Consider the following 17,577-nt stretch of genomic DNA (forward strand, 5'->3'; position numbering starts at 1 on the left):
CAAAACTAAAAGCAAAACCAGAGACCTTTAAGTTACACATAATTCTACTTCCATTATTTTTAGTACTCCTGAGAGTAAGTCTCTTTTCAAAGAGTAAAAAAGAAAAAAGAAATACACGTATTTCTTTGCTCTGTTCTTTTCCTTTCTTTCTTTCTTTCTATTTATTTATTTATTACATTGTGTTTTCTCATACTTAACCTCTGATGTTTACTGCAGGACATTTAATTGTCTATTTTTTGGACAAGTTTTTATCAAAGTGCTTCCTTTTTCTTTTACTGTTAAATGAGAATTCCCATTCTGTATCTTTTTAACTGGAAAGTTATTGATTTCATGTTTTCTTTTCTTGTTATTTGGAGCAATAGTCAGAAACTTTTGAAATTTACTTTTGAAACTAATTTGGGATAATGTTTTTCTCCATCTGTTGATTTCAGTAAAACATTTCAAGAATTCAGATTTATATAAAAATTGAAGACTGCTATCTACCACTATTTTCATTTCCCTGATCTCTCAGGACTTAGGTATCCAAACTTAGATGCACTAAACTCAGACCTTCACTCCATGGGTAATATTAGGTAGTTTTCAGCTGTCCATAGTCTGTGCATCAGAGGCACAATTAATCTCTCACAGGTTTAACCTTCTGAAATTGCTGTCCTTTATGGAGCTTGAAGTACTAGGTACAGTACTGAAGTACACAATGTGAAAAATTCTATAAAGTTTATGACTTTGTTTCTTGGAGTGATCACGATTTGGTTCCTACCTTCTGTCCTTTTGAAGTCTTTCCAGATGAACCAAACAGAAAAATTTGGTAGAAACAACGGCACAACAGGGACCACATTCATTCTCCTGGGCTTTTTCAGACATACTGAGCTGCAGATCTTGTTTTTCTACATGTTTCTCATTATCTACACCATTACTATCATTGGGAACAGCCTTATCATTGTCACAGTTCATCTATTCTTTTATACATCCATGTACTTTTTTTCTCAGGGTCCTCTCCTTCATGGATATTTGTACTACTTCAGTCATTGTACCCAAGATTTTAGTGAATTTTCTGTCACAGGACAAGAGCATTTCCTACATAGGTTGTGCTGCCCAGCTGTACTTCCTGATTTTTCTAGCAGCTGCCAAGTGCTATCTTCTTGTTGCCATGGCCTATGACCGTTACATGGCCATTTGCAATCCCCTGAGACACACAATTATGATGAACAGAAGGGTTTGTCTTTCCCTAGTGCTGCTGTCTTTCCTCACTGGTAATGTTGTGTCAGTGGTGCAAACTGCTTGGCTATTCAAATTGCCATTATGTGGGTCTAACAAGATTAACTATTTCTTCTGCGATACCTCACCACTTACACTTCTGTGCACTGAAATATCTCTGTATGAAATTCAGGGTACAACAACTGCAGTATTGGTCATTTTTACACCATTTTCTCTCATCCTCCTCTCCTACATCTTCATAATCTCCAGGATTTTGACCATGCCCTCTGCAAAGGGGAGATACAAGACCTTCTACACCTGTTCTTCCTATCTCCTAGTGGTGATGCTGTACAGGATGCTAAAAAAGTGCTGGCTTTATCGTACACAACCATAACTCCCATGTTAAATCCCATTATTTACAGCTTGAGAAAGAAGGATATGAAAAGGATTTTAAGTACAATGACAAGGAAGGTGAGGAAAAGGTAAATTTCTTACTGAAAACACAGAGAGTGGGATTCATGGGATAAATACAGATATCAAATGTACACACGGACAAAGTTTCTGTAAAGTCTTTGTATCCATTCCTTTCAACAAAGAAAAAATCCCAGGTGTTCCAAAGAAAATATCATGTGACCTGTTTCGGGACTGTTTCCCAGTGTGATATGTATCACATTCCAGAAGTTTCTGCTTACCTCCATTTAATGTAAAAAGAGTCTAGAAGAAAATTTATCTTACCTAACTTTACTATTGTCATTCAGCTCCAGACAGAGACATCAAAAAGTAAATGTCTACATGTGAGGTATCTGTCTTATCTATTATTATAGCAAATCAATAGATCAATAGCAATAGATACATATATATAAAATAATACAGTGTTCAGCCTGGAACTAGAAAGTGATTTCAATAATTATAAATTATATCTCTAGAATAAGTCATACAACAAAATAGATAACAATCCAAATATAGAACCTAAATGGAGATATATGAAATTAGTGTAGATCTATCAGTTTTCACATAATAAATAAAATTTTTTTAATCGCTTATTAGTGAAACCTTTTCTACTGCTTTTCCAATATTATTATCTCTTTTTAAATTTTTGAAGACAAAAATAAGATATATGAATATAAATATTTAGGTTTTTTTAAATTAGAAATTTTCACTGAGTCAGCTCCAGTAATTTTCATGGGGGTTTGAGCAGCCACAGTGCTTGTCCTGGAGGTTTGTGTGGCTGCAGTGCCAGTCACTTTGCCTTTCAATCCAGAGACCTTCTCTTCCCCTTGGGAGCACTGAATACTGTTGAGCAGGGCTCGGTATGCATGGGCCAGGCCCCAGCATGTTGCAGTTATCTGTGTCTTTCTGGAGTTCCCAGCGTAACAACATACTTTCTCCAAATATTCTACTAGTTTTTCATGATTCTGCACTTTCGCAGGGGTAAAGCTCCAAAACACTGGGGGTGCCCACTGCCCTAGGTATATGCCCATACTGTCCCACATGCCCTGCTACTCATAACTATCAAGCCTTTGGGCAGATATCTGGGTGATACTCTTAAGTTACTTTCTCACCTTAGTCAAAACCAAAACAACATGCCCCAGAACTAACAGTAAGTGCACCTTAACCACCCAAGGATGTTCAAGATAGAAAAAGGTTGTTGTAATAAAGGTGGAGACATTATATAAGATGGTAGTTAAGGTGCCATTTGTATTTCCTCCATAAAAAACCTCTCAGAGGAGGAGGTATAATTGCTAATTGCCTCAACAAGGTGGTATCCAAAGTACAGTAACAGTTCCAGCAAAAACCCCAAATACCAGATAAAGCTGAAAACCAGTCTTTGCATAACAAATCTCTTAGGCAAAACATCACTAATCACAGCAGAACACAGCAGACTAAACAAACCAACACCAATCTTTAACACGTACTGCAGAAACATGGTGCTGTGACCAGCAGCTATTATTATCTCCAACCCTCTGGGCCCCACATTGGGTGCCAAAAGAAACAGCTGTGGTTTAGCCAGCAACTCCGCCACACACAGTCGCTCGCTCACTCCCCCACTGGCAGGATGGGGAAGAGAATCAGAAGGGTAACGCTCGTGGGTTGAGATAAGAACAGTTTAATAATTAAAATAAAACAATAACAATAATAATGAAATGAAAAGTAAAACAACAAGAGAGGCGAAGCCCAGAGCTGAGGGGAAGAGGGAATGAACAGTGAAAACAAACCACACATGACACAGCAGCTCACAGCCCACTGACCTGACACCACCAATCCCCAAGCCACAAGCACCTCCCCACACACCAGCTGGCCCGGTTAATATACTGGTCATTGCATCATATGGTATGAAATGAACATCTCACTGGCCAGTTTGGGTCAGCTGTCTTGGCTGTGGCCCCGTCCCTCCTGGCCTCTTGCCCATGAGGCAGAGCATGGGAAACTGGAAAGGTGCCTGACTTCTATAGGTGCTACTGTGAAGAGAATTAACTCTTTCTCAGTCAAACCCAGCACAGCACCCCAGTTTAAGAAGGACAGGGAACTACTGGAGAGAGTCCAGCGGAGAGGTACCAAGATGATTGGGGACTGGAGCATCTCCCTTTTGAGGAAAGGCTGAAAGACCTGGGTTTGTTCAGCCCGGAGAATAGAAGACTGAGGGGGGATTTCATCAATACCTATAAATATCTAAAGGGTGAGTGTCAGGATGATGGGACTAGGCTCTTTTCAATAGTGCCCAATGAAAGGACAAGGGGCAACAGGCACAAGCTGGAAGACAGGAAGTTCCACTTTAACATGAGAAAAATCTTCTTTACTGTGAGGGTGACAGAGCAGTGGAACAGGCAGCCCAGAGAGGTTGTGGAGTCGTTTTCTCTGGAAATATTCAAAACCTACCTGGACGTGGTCCTGTGCCCCCTGTTGTAGGTGTACCTGCTGAAGCAGGGGTGTGGGACAACATGATCTCCAGAGGTCCCTTCCAATCCCTAGCATTCTATGATTCTGTGATTCTGTATTTCAGTGACATCTTAGACATTTTCAGAGTTTCTTAGTTCTACTCTGAATGGAATCACAAAGGAAACAATAGCATCACCCTTCTTTCTGTGATTGCTTCCATTGGGAGGCTATCTATAATTTCTAGGTTAAATCTCACGAGACGCTGAAGGTAAATAAAGTGGCTGATTTATCTGTGTTGGTATAAATCTTGCAACTGACACAACAGTCTACACTTCACCTCTTCCTTATCGATGATATTCTCTACGATCAACTAAGGCGGTCAATTCCACTCTGAATTCCCACTGCAAAAGGTTGAGAACAGTTTTGTTTTTAATAGCACAGGCTGAGACATTCTTATTTTTGAAGGATCTATCTGAGTTAGCTACAAACAAACCAGACCCATAACCATCATTAGCTTGTAATTATGCTGTACTTGGGATACTATGTGTACCTTTGAATCTCAATAACCTTTATGTAAATATAAGTGTCTTAAAAGCTAGCCATAGAAACCTCTAATGGGGTCTTTTAGATGTGTTTGGAGGTTTTTTAAATGAAATTTTATATATTCTTCTGGTACTTTGCATTTCCCTCACAGTTCATGTGATATACATGCTATAACTTTAGGAATTTATAGATGTAGAAACTAAAACATCAGCAATGTAAATGTCTTTCTATAAGCTCATAACTTAACATTTCTTTATACTGGATGGACAATATGACAGCATGATTCATCTGGCTTATTTTAGGCCCGTGTCTTAGATGAGATAGGCCTGGTAGTGCCTATTTATCACACGAAATACAAAGGAAAAAGCAAGCTTCCATTTTGGCAGTGAAAAATTTTTAATTGAGTAGATTAATTTCACACAATTAATTTCTAGAAACCCAGCAACAAAGAACCTGAACTTTTACAGTATCTTAAGTGATGGTGTAACATATTGCTATGAATTTAAGCCTGTCTGGTTAGGTTTCATTGTATTAATTTATTGCAGGTTGCTAAGGTTCATTTTTCTGCTACAGAATGGGTGGGAGGAATGAAACCAATGTCATGTATTTCATTTTCCTGGGTTTTCCCACCACTGCTGAACTGCAACTGCTCCTCTTCTCTGCTTTACTTCTGGCTTATTTATTAACTGTGTTGGAAAACTTCCTTATCATTCTCATCATCCGAAATAACCACGCTCTGCAAAAACCCATGTATTTCTTCCTAGGAAATCTGTCTGTCTTAGAGATCTGGTATGTTTCTGTTATTGAGCCAAAGATGCTCATAGATTTCCTCTCTCAAGACAAGCATATCTCATTCCAGGGGTGCATGACACAGTTGTATTTCTTTGTGACTTTTATTTGTACTGAGTACATTCTGTTAGCAGTTATGGCCTATGACCGTTTCTTGGCCATATGCAAACCTCTCCAGTATTCACTCATCATGAATCATCAGTTCTGTGCTCAACTGACAGCTGGCTGTTGGATGTGTGGTTTGATCACTTCTTCAATCAAGCTGACCTTTATAGCCCAGCTCTCATTCTGTGATGTAGACAAAATCAATCACTATTTCTGTGATATATCACCCCTACTGAATATCTCCTGCAGCGATTCCTCTTCAGCTGAGCTAGTGGACTTCATCTTGGCTCTGATTGTCATCATGGTGCCTCTGTGTACTGTGGTCACCTCTTATATTTGCATCATATTCACCATGCTGAAGATCCCTTCTTCTCAGGGGAGGCAAAAGGCCTTTTCCACCTGCAGCTCCCACTTGACTGTAGTGATATTGTTCTACGGCACCACTCTTTTCACTTATGCCCACCCTAAGGTCATGTATACCTACAGTGCTAACAAGTTGGTATCAGTCTTGTACACGGTAGTTGTGCCACTTCTGAATCCTCTTATATATTGTCTTAGAAACAAAGAAGTCAGGTTTGCCCTGAGGAAGACCTTTACTTGCACAAGACACACCTAAGAAGGGGCTTTGTTCATGAAGATCAATCTGCAGTGCTGATGAACTAAAGTCAAGAGGTGCAGACTTTAATCTATGCCGAAGTGAAACTTTCCTATTCATGCACCTGGTAACCATATTTATTGAACTAAACCTTGATCTAAGTTTGATCTATGTATATACTATGGTTTTGTGTTGGGAGGGTTTTTTTGCTTGTTTGTTTTCTGCTACAATTCTATGCCACCTACTTTTCTTAGAAGTCTTCAGCTGAATGACTGCTTCAGTTTTAAAGAGAAGGTTTGGCAATGCTTGAAACTGAACTCCAGATTTTGTTTTTCCCATATAGATTACTAGGTCCAGAAAACACTGGGTAGGATTGTAAAAGGCATGTAAGATGTAGATATTTACATCTGATTTGTTTACCCTGAGAGTCTGTTGCTGTCCCTGGAAAGAAATAGGCAGTGGAAATGGATGAGTAATCTTAACTTTCTTAGATTCCTGATTTAGGAAAAAATGAAACATCCACTGAAGGAGATAACTTTTCTAATATAGCAATAGAGGGAGTATAATGCGAGTACCTCATGCTGTGGTATAATTACAGTGTCATTTGGATTTAGCCTCTGGTTCACACCAGGGCTCTGGTACCCTGAATAACCTTATTGTACCCAAGGCACACCAAATAATTCACTCCAAGAAGAAATTTAGACACAATTGGCAGGATAGATCACTTCAATATTTCCTTCAGGCTGCATGAGCCTTGGAACCAACAGTATTCCAGCAGGAATTGTGGCCCTAAACTCTGACTCACAAACTGCAGTCCAAGTCTTCCCATTGAATATGAAGGGGTCTAGAGACACAGCTGATGCATCTGAGTTAAGTACTGATTATCTGTGAGAAAAATCTGAGTATCAGTTAGAAGTCTCTCTAGGTAAAAGGTACCTGTAAGAAACCTACTCCATGCTCAGAATATCACAGTGATTCAAGATGTTTAATACTCTGTAACAAACATGTAAAAAAGATAAAAGCTATCAGCTGAGTGCACATCTACGTGTTAAATATTGGTTTGAGTTATAATTGAGACTATAGTTTCTGATATTCTATTCTCTGTATAAGCAAACAGCCTTTTCAGATTTTGCAGTTAATGAAACATCTAGCTTTCCAGGGAGGAAGCCTTAAGATATCTGCTGGAAGAACTTGGTCTGTGTATATCATTGCCATGGATACAACTGATCCATACAAGATTTTTTGAGGTCTTGAGCACAGTTTTAAGGAGACGTGTCAAGAACGGCTTCAGGTTAACCATACTGGGAAGCTATCATTAGAAATGTAAGGTCCTGGCTGTATTCCAGATATTAGCAGAAAATCTGCTATGAGAAATAGGTAATTGATACAATATGAATACACATTATGAACCATGGCATGGGAAAGGTGCCAAACAAACAAATCCAGTAGATCTTTAGTTTTACATTTCATATCAAGAGCCAAAGAGATAATTAGATATATAAGCACAGATTCCTCCAAAACTTAGGTCAGTTGGAGTCAGCTGTCCCAGCTGTGTCCCCTCCCAACTTCTTGCCCACTCCCAGCCTACTAAGTGCAGGGGCAGTGTGAGAAGCAGAAAAGACATTGATGCTGTGCAAGCACTGTTCAGCAATAACTAAAACATTGGTGTATTATCAACACTATTTTCATCACAAATCCAAAGTATAGCCCCATACAAGCTACTATGAAGAAATTTAACTCTATCTATCTCAGGCAAAATCAGTACAGTATCAAGCCCACTTTTATCCTTATTACAGTATATTAAAATAAAGCATTTCTACACCAAACATCACCTAATCTATTTCTCCCCTTATTTCAGTTTTTCATATATAAGGTGAAAACCATAGCATTTCAGTACTCCTTAGTGAGCTTTCCAGTGAAATAATAGATTTTGCAAGGTGTATAACTTGGTTTTAAAGCACTGATGTGAAGGTGATTGCTTTGAAACTATGTCAAGAAAATCCTTCAAATACACTGTGAAGAAGATTATCACCCAATTTTTGTTTTTTTTATATCCACTAATAATGATGTAGTTAGACAATATGAAACAAATAATTGATTACCTAGTCAACATGGGTCCTTAAGTGTACTTAGGGAAGGACAGAACACAGCCAAGTATTACAGAAACACAAACCTTCTGAGAATGCAAGTTCTGTCTTGCATCTAAAAGTTTATTCCTGGAAGCTTTCCTAGTGAACACTTTTTAAAATTCAAGGTTAGGTGCCTTTAGAGTATTGTAAAAAAATCACCTCCCACAACTAATGTAAACAAGACCAGGAGTCCAACTATAGCTCTTAGGAACCTTACCAACTCTCTCATCATTTGCCTCTGAGAGCTGATAAGAACATATGCAAAAGTAAAATAGGCTGGTTGTAGAACATATTGATCGCTCATGAGTCACAATATTTGGGAAGCTTTTATATCAAGAAGGAAGGTAACTATTGCATGTAGATTTAAGACCACCCTTCAAAACAAATAGAATTTATTATAGTCTACTGTAACTAAATGTGATGTTCCTGTGCTGAAAATAATGCAAGTTTGCTTGTTGAAAAACAATCGCATGTCCTAGGGTGTCTGAGATCTCACATAGGAGCTGTGAGATGCTTTTTTCATTCTGGAGTGTTTGCTGGAATCCAGGCCAGTTTTCTCTTAGAGGCTGGACCCTCATTTTCAGCCATCTGAATCACATGTCTAAGTTTTAGGAGGTGTGTAACTGTCTCTCTGCCAGTCAGAGAAGAGAACACATTTAGTGAAAACTTGTTTTTGTTTAGGGAAGGGAAGCACACTTGTTGGGAAAAAGGCACTGGTGTTTGTTCTATTTTGGTATTCTGGAAGGAAGCAGATTATAATGGCTAATTGGGTTTTAGTTGGGTCCACAGTGTTTTGCTCATTGGAAAGAAATCTAAAAGGGGCAGGAAGAGTTCTGTGTAAGAAACAGTAAAAAAAGTAGGGATAAAAGACATACAGAAGCAGCATTACACTTTATTGTTTGGGTTTTCTTCTTGGTTTCTCTTCTTTTGCACGCAAAGACAAATGGCACAAGGGAAAAACATCTCATTTGAGGTCAGATGTCTGCTGTGAGGATCTAAGACTCTAGAAGCTGCATCCCTAGTTGTTTTATGCAAACCTATTAAGGTATATATGAGCAACATACTAAGAAGAATGCCCTCGCAACCAGCAAAAAGAAAGGCCAGTGATCTATCTATTGCCAAGAGACTAAAGAGAAATCAGTTGAGTAGAAAAAATGCTCTATGTTTTTGGAAATATGTTCAAGAAATCTGAATTCCAAAAAACAGACATGGTTTTAATCATGATATTAGAAGGTATGTGTATAGTGGTTTGTGAAGTCTGAGCTTTGCTTTGCTAAGTTTAATGGTAGATCTGGATTAAAAATAGTTGTGTCTTTATTCTGCTTCCATAGCACTTAAACAGAGTTTATGAATGCAGTTAGTTCTTCTGGAAAGTAATTCCATTAACGATAAGCCAGTATTTAATGGATCTACATTAGTCATCCTAGACTTCCTGTTTGATCAACAATGAGACAGACAATTCCAGAAACTTCTTCAGATCTCAGGTGAATTAAAAATCTTCCTAAAGTCGCTATAAAAGCATCTCCAGCAGCTTCATTCTTACCTTAGGTTTCGTTAGCTTGTTTAAAAAAGCTCTTTACTTAAAGCAGTAGTAATTGTTATTTCAACAAAATTATTTTTAATAGGATATAGGATACCTTTCAATTGAAAGTATGTTTTATTATTATGAACTTTTTTCATAAGTTACATTTAAGTCGTTGATGGTTACATATAAAACCAGAATAAAAATAAAGGTTTAAAACAAAGGACAATTAGGTCAGGCCAGACTACACATTCATGAAATGGTTGACCATACTGACATACAATTTTGACATTTTCCTTTATATTATTATGGATAAAGGTATCTCTTTTTTCTTCTGATTTTCTTGCTATCTTGATTCCTTTTCTAATAAAGATAGATACCTCTAAGGGACCGTTTTCCCCCCATGTTTTAAACAGGTATGTAAGGACTGGAAGAATCACAGTGTGGATGCAATTATTTCTTTCTTTTGACAATAGAGGAAAATTTAACAGTACAAAAGGGTATAGACAATAGGCTTAGACTGGATGCTTAACCTTGACCGTCTAATCTTAGGTTCTCTGTACACAAAAATCCGAAAAGAAACTACCCAAAATATTTGATGAGCAACGTTATGCAAAGAGTTCTTTCTCCAAAGCTACTTCCTTTTCTAAGATACATGAACAAAAAAAACCCCAGAGAAGTAGTAAATAGGGCTTTTGAGGGTACCCAGAGCTGAGAGTGCTTTTCAAGGATTATAACAAGGCGGCTGACATAATGTATCAAAAATTAATCCAGTGTTTTAAAAAGATTAGGTACATAAGAGTTATGATAAGGTATCTAATTGAAATGACAACAGAGAAAAAAAAAAACCAAAACAGTAACTGGATGGGGATTCATATCATTCAGCTTTGTACATCTATATACATGTTTATACATACAGAATAGATATCTGTGACTGAGCTGGACTTCCCTTTGGTCAATGGAGAGAAACAGAAAATCCTAGAACATGATTCTTACCTTCTGTGGTAAATATTCTAAAGTGAGAGTGTTTATTTCTACCCACTACATATAAAGGTAATCTAAATTATTAGTTCTAATATAAGCATCAACTCACTGTATATATCCAAGCCTAGGTGAGAGGACACCTAACTTATGAAAACAAAATTACTAAACATAACTGAAAAGGAGTCACTTGAAAATTTCTATAAATTAATATTATTCTGAACATCCTGTGTGAAGTAACATTTTAATAGAGAAAATCTCAATATTTGAGGGTTTTGATTCAAGTACTTTTAAAAAAGAAAAAAACTCTGTTTCTCCCATAAAGGAGAAATAATAACAGGCTTTTTTTTCTTTTTTTGCAATTTCCACACTTTGTTTTTCATGCGTTTCTTGGCTCAAATACTTTTAAATTGTTTTGCATCAATTAAAGAAGCATATTAAACTGTTCTTTTGTTGAGGAGTGGGCAGTCTTTTGTGGGTTAACTGCAATGTTAGGGTGAGATTTTTCTGCCCAGTTATGTCTGAAATAGTTGTTTAGACTAACTTTAGAATGAAATGCTTGTTTCTTGATTGATTGTAAAGTGGCCTTTAAACTAGATTGGATGAGCTGCATGCAGATTATTTCTTTACACTGAAGAGAGTATAACAGGGTAATTGATTCATCTGCAAATGAATACATTAGAAAAATGTTCAGATACGATAGATGAATCCATTTGCCATTGCTTTCCATCTGTCTCTTTTTCATATTTCTTATATTTCATATATCTTATTCTTCTAATTGCTTCTCCAGGCAACTGTCTGAAGTCCACTGCATCCTAATTTCTTATTTGAACACCATCTCTAAGGAAACATGGAAAACCACACCAAGGTAACTGACTTCATTTTGGTTGGGTTCAAATCTCATCCAGGATCTCAACCCCTTCTCTCTGTTCTCAACAATCTGTGCTGTCACTGTGGTAGGAAATGCTTGCACGATCCTCACCGTTAGAATGGACTCCAAGCTGCACACTCCCATGTACTTTTTCTTAGAGAATTTGTCATTCTTGGACATCTGCTATTCCTCTATCATCACTCCTAAAGCAGCACTGACATTGTCACTGCGCAGAAGTATATTTTCCTACAATGGCTGTTCATCTCAGATGTTCTTCTCTCTCTTTGGCACAACAGAAGCCTTCTTCCTTGCTGTGATGGCTTATGATTGCTTCATTGCCATCTGCAATCCACTGCTGTACAAAGTCATAATGAATAAAAGATTTTGTGTTTTCATGGTGGTGGGTTCTTATCTGTCAGGCTGCATCAATTGCACCACCCAGACAGGCTTTACATTCAGTTTGTCCTTTTTTGGGCCCAAAGAAATAAACTACTACTTCTGTGATGTTCCTGCAGTGATGCATGCCTCCTGCTCAGACACACTTGCCAATGAAACAGTAATGCTGTCTCTATGTGGATCAATTATTGTGGGCACTGCCTTTGTGGTTTTTATCTCCTACGCTTATATATTTACCACTATTGTCCAAATGCTTTCAGCTGAGAGCAGGCGCAAGGCCTTCACTTGCTCTTCTCACATGCTGACCATCAGCTTGTTCTTTGGGACTGTTTTCTTCACGTATGCTCAGCCTGGGGCCACAACTTCACCTGACAAAAACCATACCATCTCTATCCTCTATATTATTATTATTCCTATGCTAAACCCTTTCATCTTTCATCTATACCCTCCAAAACAAGTAAAAGGGTTTCTGAAAAAAACCAGTTAAAAAGGATAGGCTTTTTTAGTACCTTTACTAAGGATGAGAATGACCAGAGTGTCCAATTTGCTACAGACAGATACTTAGAATGTAGAACAAGGGACATCAAGGGACATCAGGGCTTGCTTTCAAGAGTCCTTTGTGATTATAGATGGTCAGTGTAATGGATGAAAGCAGGACGTATAAAAGAAATCTAGGAAAATTAGATCAGATGGTGGTGTGGATTCATTTAACCAGATTTGGACATTTACAATCCCTCTGAGCTGCAATATAGTCCTTTTATAACCATTCAAAAGGCACGAGCATTTTAAAGCCATAATTAATCAAACTGTGTATTAGATATCTAAAATGGGACATAAAACTCGGACTTTGGCAGTGCCTTATTTTATGCACTGGAACACAGCCAGTTCAGGTGGAGACATTCTCACTGTAAACATCCAAAGATAAATTAGGTCGATCAAGAGTGAACTGAATGATTTATTTGTCCTGGACTCCTAACTTTTTGAACTATTTTTATCAATTTTGCTTTTAATCACTTCTCTTAGAAATGAGTGGAACCACTGAAATTTGGGTTCCAACCATCAAGCATTGATGGGCAACTGAAATTTTGTGTCTGAAGTTCTCTCTAACAACAACAACAAAAAAGTAATATATAGGTGAATTCTGGTTCTGTGTGTTTATGTGCATGCTTGCATGAGTGTTTGTAACAGGAGCTATTTCTCTGTGATAAGCTTGTAACAACACAATCTGATATAGTATGAAGATAATATGTTCAAGTTCAACTTTACATCTGCTTGCAGTGGTTCAAAATTCTGGTAAAAAAATGCACATTTCAAAAGATACCAACTTGAAACTTTTGTATTCAGATTCTGAAACATGACCTCGTGAGTTATCATGTAAGCACTATCCTGCCAGAAGGCTCAGTTCTCATTATATTGCAACATAAGATAAATGTCAGGCTGACTAAAAATCAGAAATGACCTTTCAGAGAAAGTAATTCTTTAAATTAATTATTTGTTCACTTCCTACTCAAAAGAAATAACACCATTTTAAAATAAACAAGTCACTAAATGAATCCATAGTTACCTCTTTCTTTCTTTTTATATAAAAGGAATCTATACTATAAGCACAAATACTGATGCCTATATTCCCATGCATACAGAACCATCGTAAATTGATGTAGAAAATACCTGAGGAATATCCCACTGTGTAGACTGTGTACCATGGGTATTTCTATGAGCATTTTCCACTGGCCACTATTGTAACTTCAGTGCCCACTAGCCTTCCAAGGGATCTAAGCCAACAGAAAACATCTGTAAACTGTGTATTTAAGACATTGGAATGGAATGCAGCTCCACTTTCAGATATCTATGCTCAGGTACAACGGAGGTCTCTGCACCTGAATGATAGTATTTTATAGCAAGCTAGTTGCCTCCCCCTGCTATAGACAAGCTTCAGTCAGGGGTCCTTTCTAGTTATCACTACCTTTGGTAGCTAATAACTTTAAGTGGTATACACATTTCATGCCATTTGACTTAGGTGCCAGAAACACTCCTGATGTTGTTTAATTTAATAATACAGGTAGAGCCTGTACACACAAATCCTCAATGCTACTTCAGTCAAAAGTATGAAGTTGGTATTTTCAGGAATCTCATTTTTGGCTCATCCTCAGTCAAATAGTAAGTCTAAATAGTAAGTCTAATACTTACTAGTAAGTCTAAACTGAACAGTGTTCAACAGTATCTAATCCATTTCAAATCACAGTGCTGTGAAGGAGAAGGATGCTGATGAGGAGGTAGGATCTTAGCTGAGTAATATATATATTGAAATGTCAGAAGAACAGGACCGTTAAAACTTCTAAAGGGGATTTGGTGCAGTTAAATGATGAAGTTTAACCTGATGCATATTACAGTTATATGAACCAGGGAGACTTCTCTAAAAAAGAGGAGTCATGTATCAAAGAAACTTCACAGATTATTCCACTAAGACTCAGAAGGCCTTCACCTTTTGATCTGTCAGAAGCCTGCTTGGCAAAAGCAGGTTCCTCCTATGTGGTCATGAAACTGTTGCTCTACCTCTAGTTATCTAAATTATATATGAATCTCACCTCACCATTAGGACCCTTTCCACAGTGAATGGAGAGAGACAGTTTCTCGTAAGAGTGAGTCACTTAATTGTAAAAAGTATCTGGAAACAGTTGCTAGACTCCAGAGGACATTTCTTTCATCAAACCTGAAGATATAAACCTTATAATGCTGACCAGAACTTACTTTCAAGATACTCTCATAGCCCCTGTTTAGAACTTTCTTTAGAAAATTAAAACTCAGATATTACTCTAGAGTTTGCCAAGGCCAGGAGGGGTAGGCACAGGATTCATCTTGCCTTTAGATACCATTCCTGTGCAAATGCATTATAGTGATATTTTTGTCATGAAGGAACCAAAATATGAGAAATTAGGGAATAAAAGAAAACCATTTCAAAGCTCTGAGTTCAGTCAAAACAGTGAGGGGGAACTTCAGCCTCTTTAAATTCAACGACTTACTAAAAATGCCTGAAGTAGAAGTGTATGATTTATGTTCATTTTTCTTTTTTTTTAGTACAGTTTAGTACAGTTACTTTTCTAATGTAACTGTACAGCTTTCACTAACATTTAAAAGACAAATGCAAGGCCAGTAATACATATGTAGCACATAATTTAAAGAGTCAGCTTTTCTGATGGGTTGAATTCTCCTGTGAAGGTATTTTTAGAATCATAGAATAGCCCAAGCTGGAAGGGACCTTGAAAGATCTGGTCCAAACTTTCATGGGAAAGGGAGCTCAGGTGAGCTATCTAGCACCCTGACCAACTGCACCTTGAAAACCTCCAGCAATGGGGACTCTACCACATCCCTGGGAAGGTTGTTCCAGTGAATGATTGTTCTTACTGTAAACAAATTTATTTCTTATGTCAAGATAAAATCTCTCCCAGTACACTTGTGTCCATTGCCCTTGTCTTCTCCATGTGACTCCTTGTGAAGAGAGAGCCTCCATCCTCTGTTGCCTTTTAAATACTGTGATGCGGTCCACCCTGAGCCTTCTCTTCTCCAGGGGGAAAAGACCTAACTCCTTCAGTCTTTCCTCAGAGGACAGGTTCTCAAGTCCTTTGATCATTGCCCTTTTCATTGTCTGTTAAAAGGAGCTCAATTATGAGCTTAATCTAGAAAACTAACATTTTAAAAATGGAGAGTAAGTTGGTATAAAATTAAGACACCTGAAATAAGAAAAAAGAAATGTAGTTATCTACATGCTATACAAACATCAAGAGAGTAATTTCAAAGAATAGAGATCTAATTTATGTCAATGAAGTAAAGGTAAATATTCAGCTCACCTTGAAGAAGAGCTTATAGGCTGGTAAATTTCTTGCAGCATTCAACTGACCGTATGGACTAGACCTGACAGGGTAGGTGCTCAGAACAGCTTCCACACAGAGATGCCACATTCACTTTGGCATGCCTTAGGGAACATGGGACATCAGTATGGCATTGTTAGATTTGAAACAGGACTGATAGGAGACTTGTACCTTTATGCAATGACAGATGGAGACCTGATAAGATATTCAAGATACTTGAAAGATGACTGAAAACCTACACCTAGGTGACTGGAGTAAGTCCCATCCTTAGATTTGTTAAGTTAGATACCTTATTGTCAAATATCTCTTTCTGTCAGCTAGACCAATGTAATTCCCTCCCCTCAGTCACCCACCCCCAATTATCAGTCCACAGCAAGGATGTCTGTGCAGCTGCAGCACTCAGGAGAGAACCATGTCCTTGTGAAGGATTTAACCTGTGATAACCTTCTGGACGTCACACGAGGCTGCTCATGACTTCCATGCCACTCAAAGTAAGATGTGCTAGGCAGATCCTACATTGCTGCAGGAATGACTGAAGCTTTGATACAGTTTCAGTCCTCCAGCCTAATCTCATCCTTTACTTCCTGCATTTCAATGCAAGCCTTTGCAGACACCATGATCATGTGTTCCCTGTGTAGGTACTTCCCTGAGAGAACATCTTTAAGGAGCAAGTCTATTTTCTCCCCCAGAGGCAAACTGTCAATTTCTCCAAGGAATTCTTGCATTTTAGTTGCAAGCACAGGTAGTAGAAATAACACTTCTTGCTACAGGACAAAGGTGTAGATACTAGAGCTTTTCAAGTAGGCCAGCAGTAATAATTATATGGAGAGAAAATTATTTCCAAAGAAAGAGAAGACGTGCTTAGGCAACAACTCTATTGCACTACCTGCTCAGCAAAAATCCTGTCTTCCCCTAGACTCCCAGTGCCAAGACTGGGACCAGATCAGATCCACCCAAGGATACTGTGGGAGCTGGCAGAGGAGCTCGCCAAGCGCTCTCCATCATTTATCAGCAGTCATGGTCAACCAGGGAGGTCACAGATGACTGGAAACTCATGAATGTGGTGCCCCCCTACAAGAAGGGTCAGAAGGAGGATCCAGGGAACTACAGGCCTGTCAGCCTGACCTTGGTGCCTGAAAAGGTCATGAAGCAGATCATCTTGAATGCCATTACTCAGCACATGTAGGACAACCAGGGGATCGGGCTCAGCCAGCATGGGTTTATGAAAGGGAGGTCCTGCCTCACTAACATGGTCTCCTTCTATGATAAGGTGACTTGCTTAGTGGATGAGGGGAAGGCTGTGGACATTGTATACTTGGACTTTAGTAAGGCATTTGACACTGTCTCCCACAGCATTCTCCTGGAGAAGCTGGCTGCTCACGGCTTGGATAAGTGCACTCTGCGCTGGGTTAAAAACTGGCTGGATGGCTGAGCCCAGAGAGTGGTGGTGAATGGAGTCAAATCTGGTTGGTGGCCAGTCATGAGTGGTGTTCCCCAGGGCTCAGTGTTGGGGCTGGTCCTGTTCAATATCTTCATTGATGATCTGGATGAGGGGATTGGGTGCACCCTCAGTAAGTTTGCAGGTGACACCAAGCTGAGTGGGAGTGTCGCTCTGCTGGAGGGCAGGAAGGCCCTACAGAGGGACCTGGACAGGCTGGATTGTTGAGCCGGAGCCAACGGTATGAGATTCAACAAGGCTAAGTGCCGGG

At 38.6% G+C, this 17,577-nt stretch overlaps 3 protein-coding genes across 3 annotated transcripts; all 3 read left to right on the plus strand.

The window, feature by feature from the left end:
- Positions 1–1,000: 1,000 nt before the first annotated feature.
- On the plus strand, positions 1,001–1,680 carry LOC104046135 (olfactory receptor 10A5-like). Its single transcript, XM_064455755.1, is given in 2 exon segments — positions 1,001–1,544; positions 1,547–1,680. Coding segments are annotated over 2 exon segments (678 nt in total).
- Positions 1,681–5,188: 3,508 nt separating this feature from the next.
- LOC104046134 (olfactory receptor 6Y1) lies at positions 5,189–8,481 on the plus strand. The gene is made up of 3 exons (XM_009506229.2): positions 5,189–6,102; positions 7,987–8,018; positions 8,441–8,481. The coding sequence occupies exons 1-3, from the start codon at positions 5,189–5,191 to the stop codon at positions 8,479–8,481; spliced, it is 987 nt and encodes a 328-aa protein (XP_009504524.2).
- A 3,104-nt stretch (positions 8,482–11,585) lies between these two features.
- Positions 11,586–17,054, plus strand: LOC104046133 (olfactory receptor 5J3-like). Its single transcript, XM_009506228.2, is given in 4 exon segments — positions 11,586–11,659; positions 11,661–12,480; positions 12,483–12,539; positions 16,785–17,054. Coding segments are annotated over 4 exon segments (1,221 nt in total).
- Positions 17,055–17,577: the final 523 nt, after the last annotated feature.

The sequence above is a fragment of the Phalacrocorax carbo genome, chromosome 6 (assembly GCF_963921805.1).
Source record: "Phalacrocorax carbo chromosome 6, bPhaCar2.1, whole genome shotgun sequence".
Taxonomy (NCBI): Eukaryota; Metazoa; Chordata; class Aves; order Suliformes; family Phalacrocoracidae; genus Phalacrocorax; species Phalacrocorax carbo.

Bases quoted from the DNA above. Each gene is read 5' to 3' on its own strand.
- LOC104046134 (XM_009506229.2), top strand. From the start codon at position 5,189: ATGGGTGGGAGGAATGAAACCAATGTCATGTATTTCATTTTCCTGGGT. The intron at 6,103-7,986 runs TACTTGCACAAG...AGGTGAAAACCA, and splicing joins TTTGCCCTGAGGAAGACCTT to TAGCATTTCAGTACTCCTTA. The intron at 8,019-8,440 runs GTGAAATAATAG...TATAGCTCTTAG, and splicing joins ACTCCTTAGTGAGCTTTCCA to GAACCTTACCAACTCTCTCA.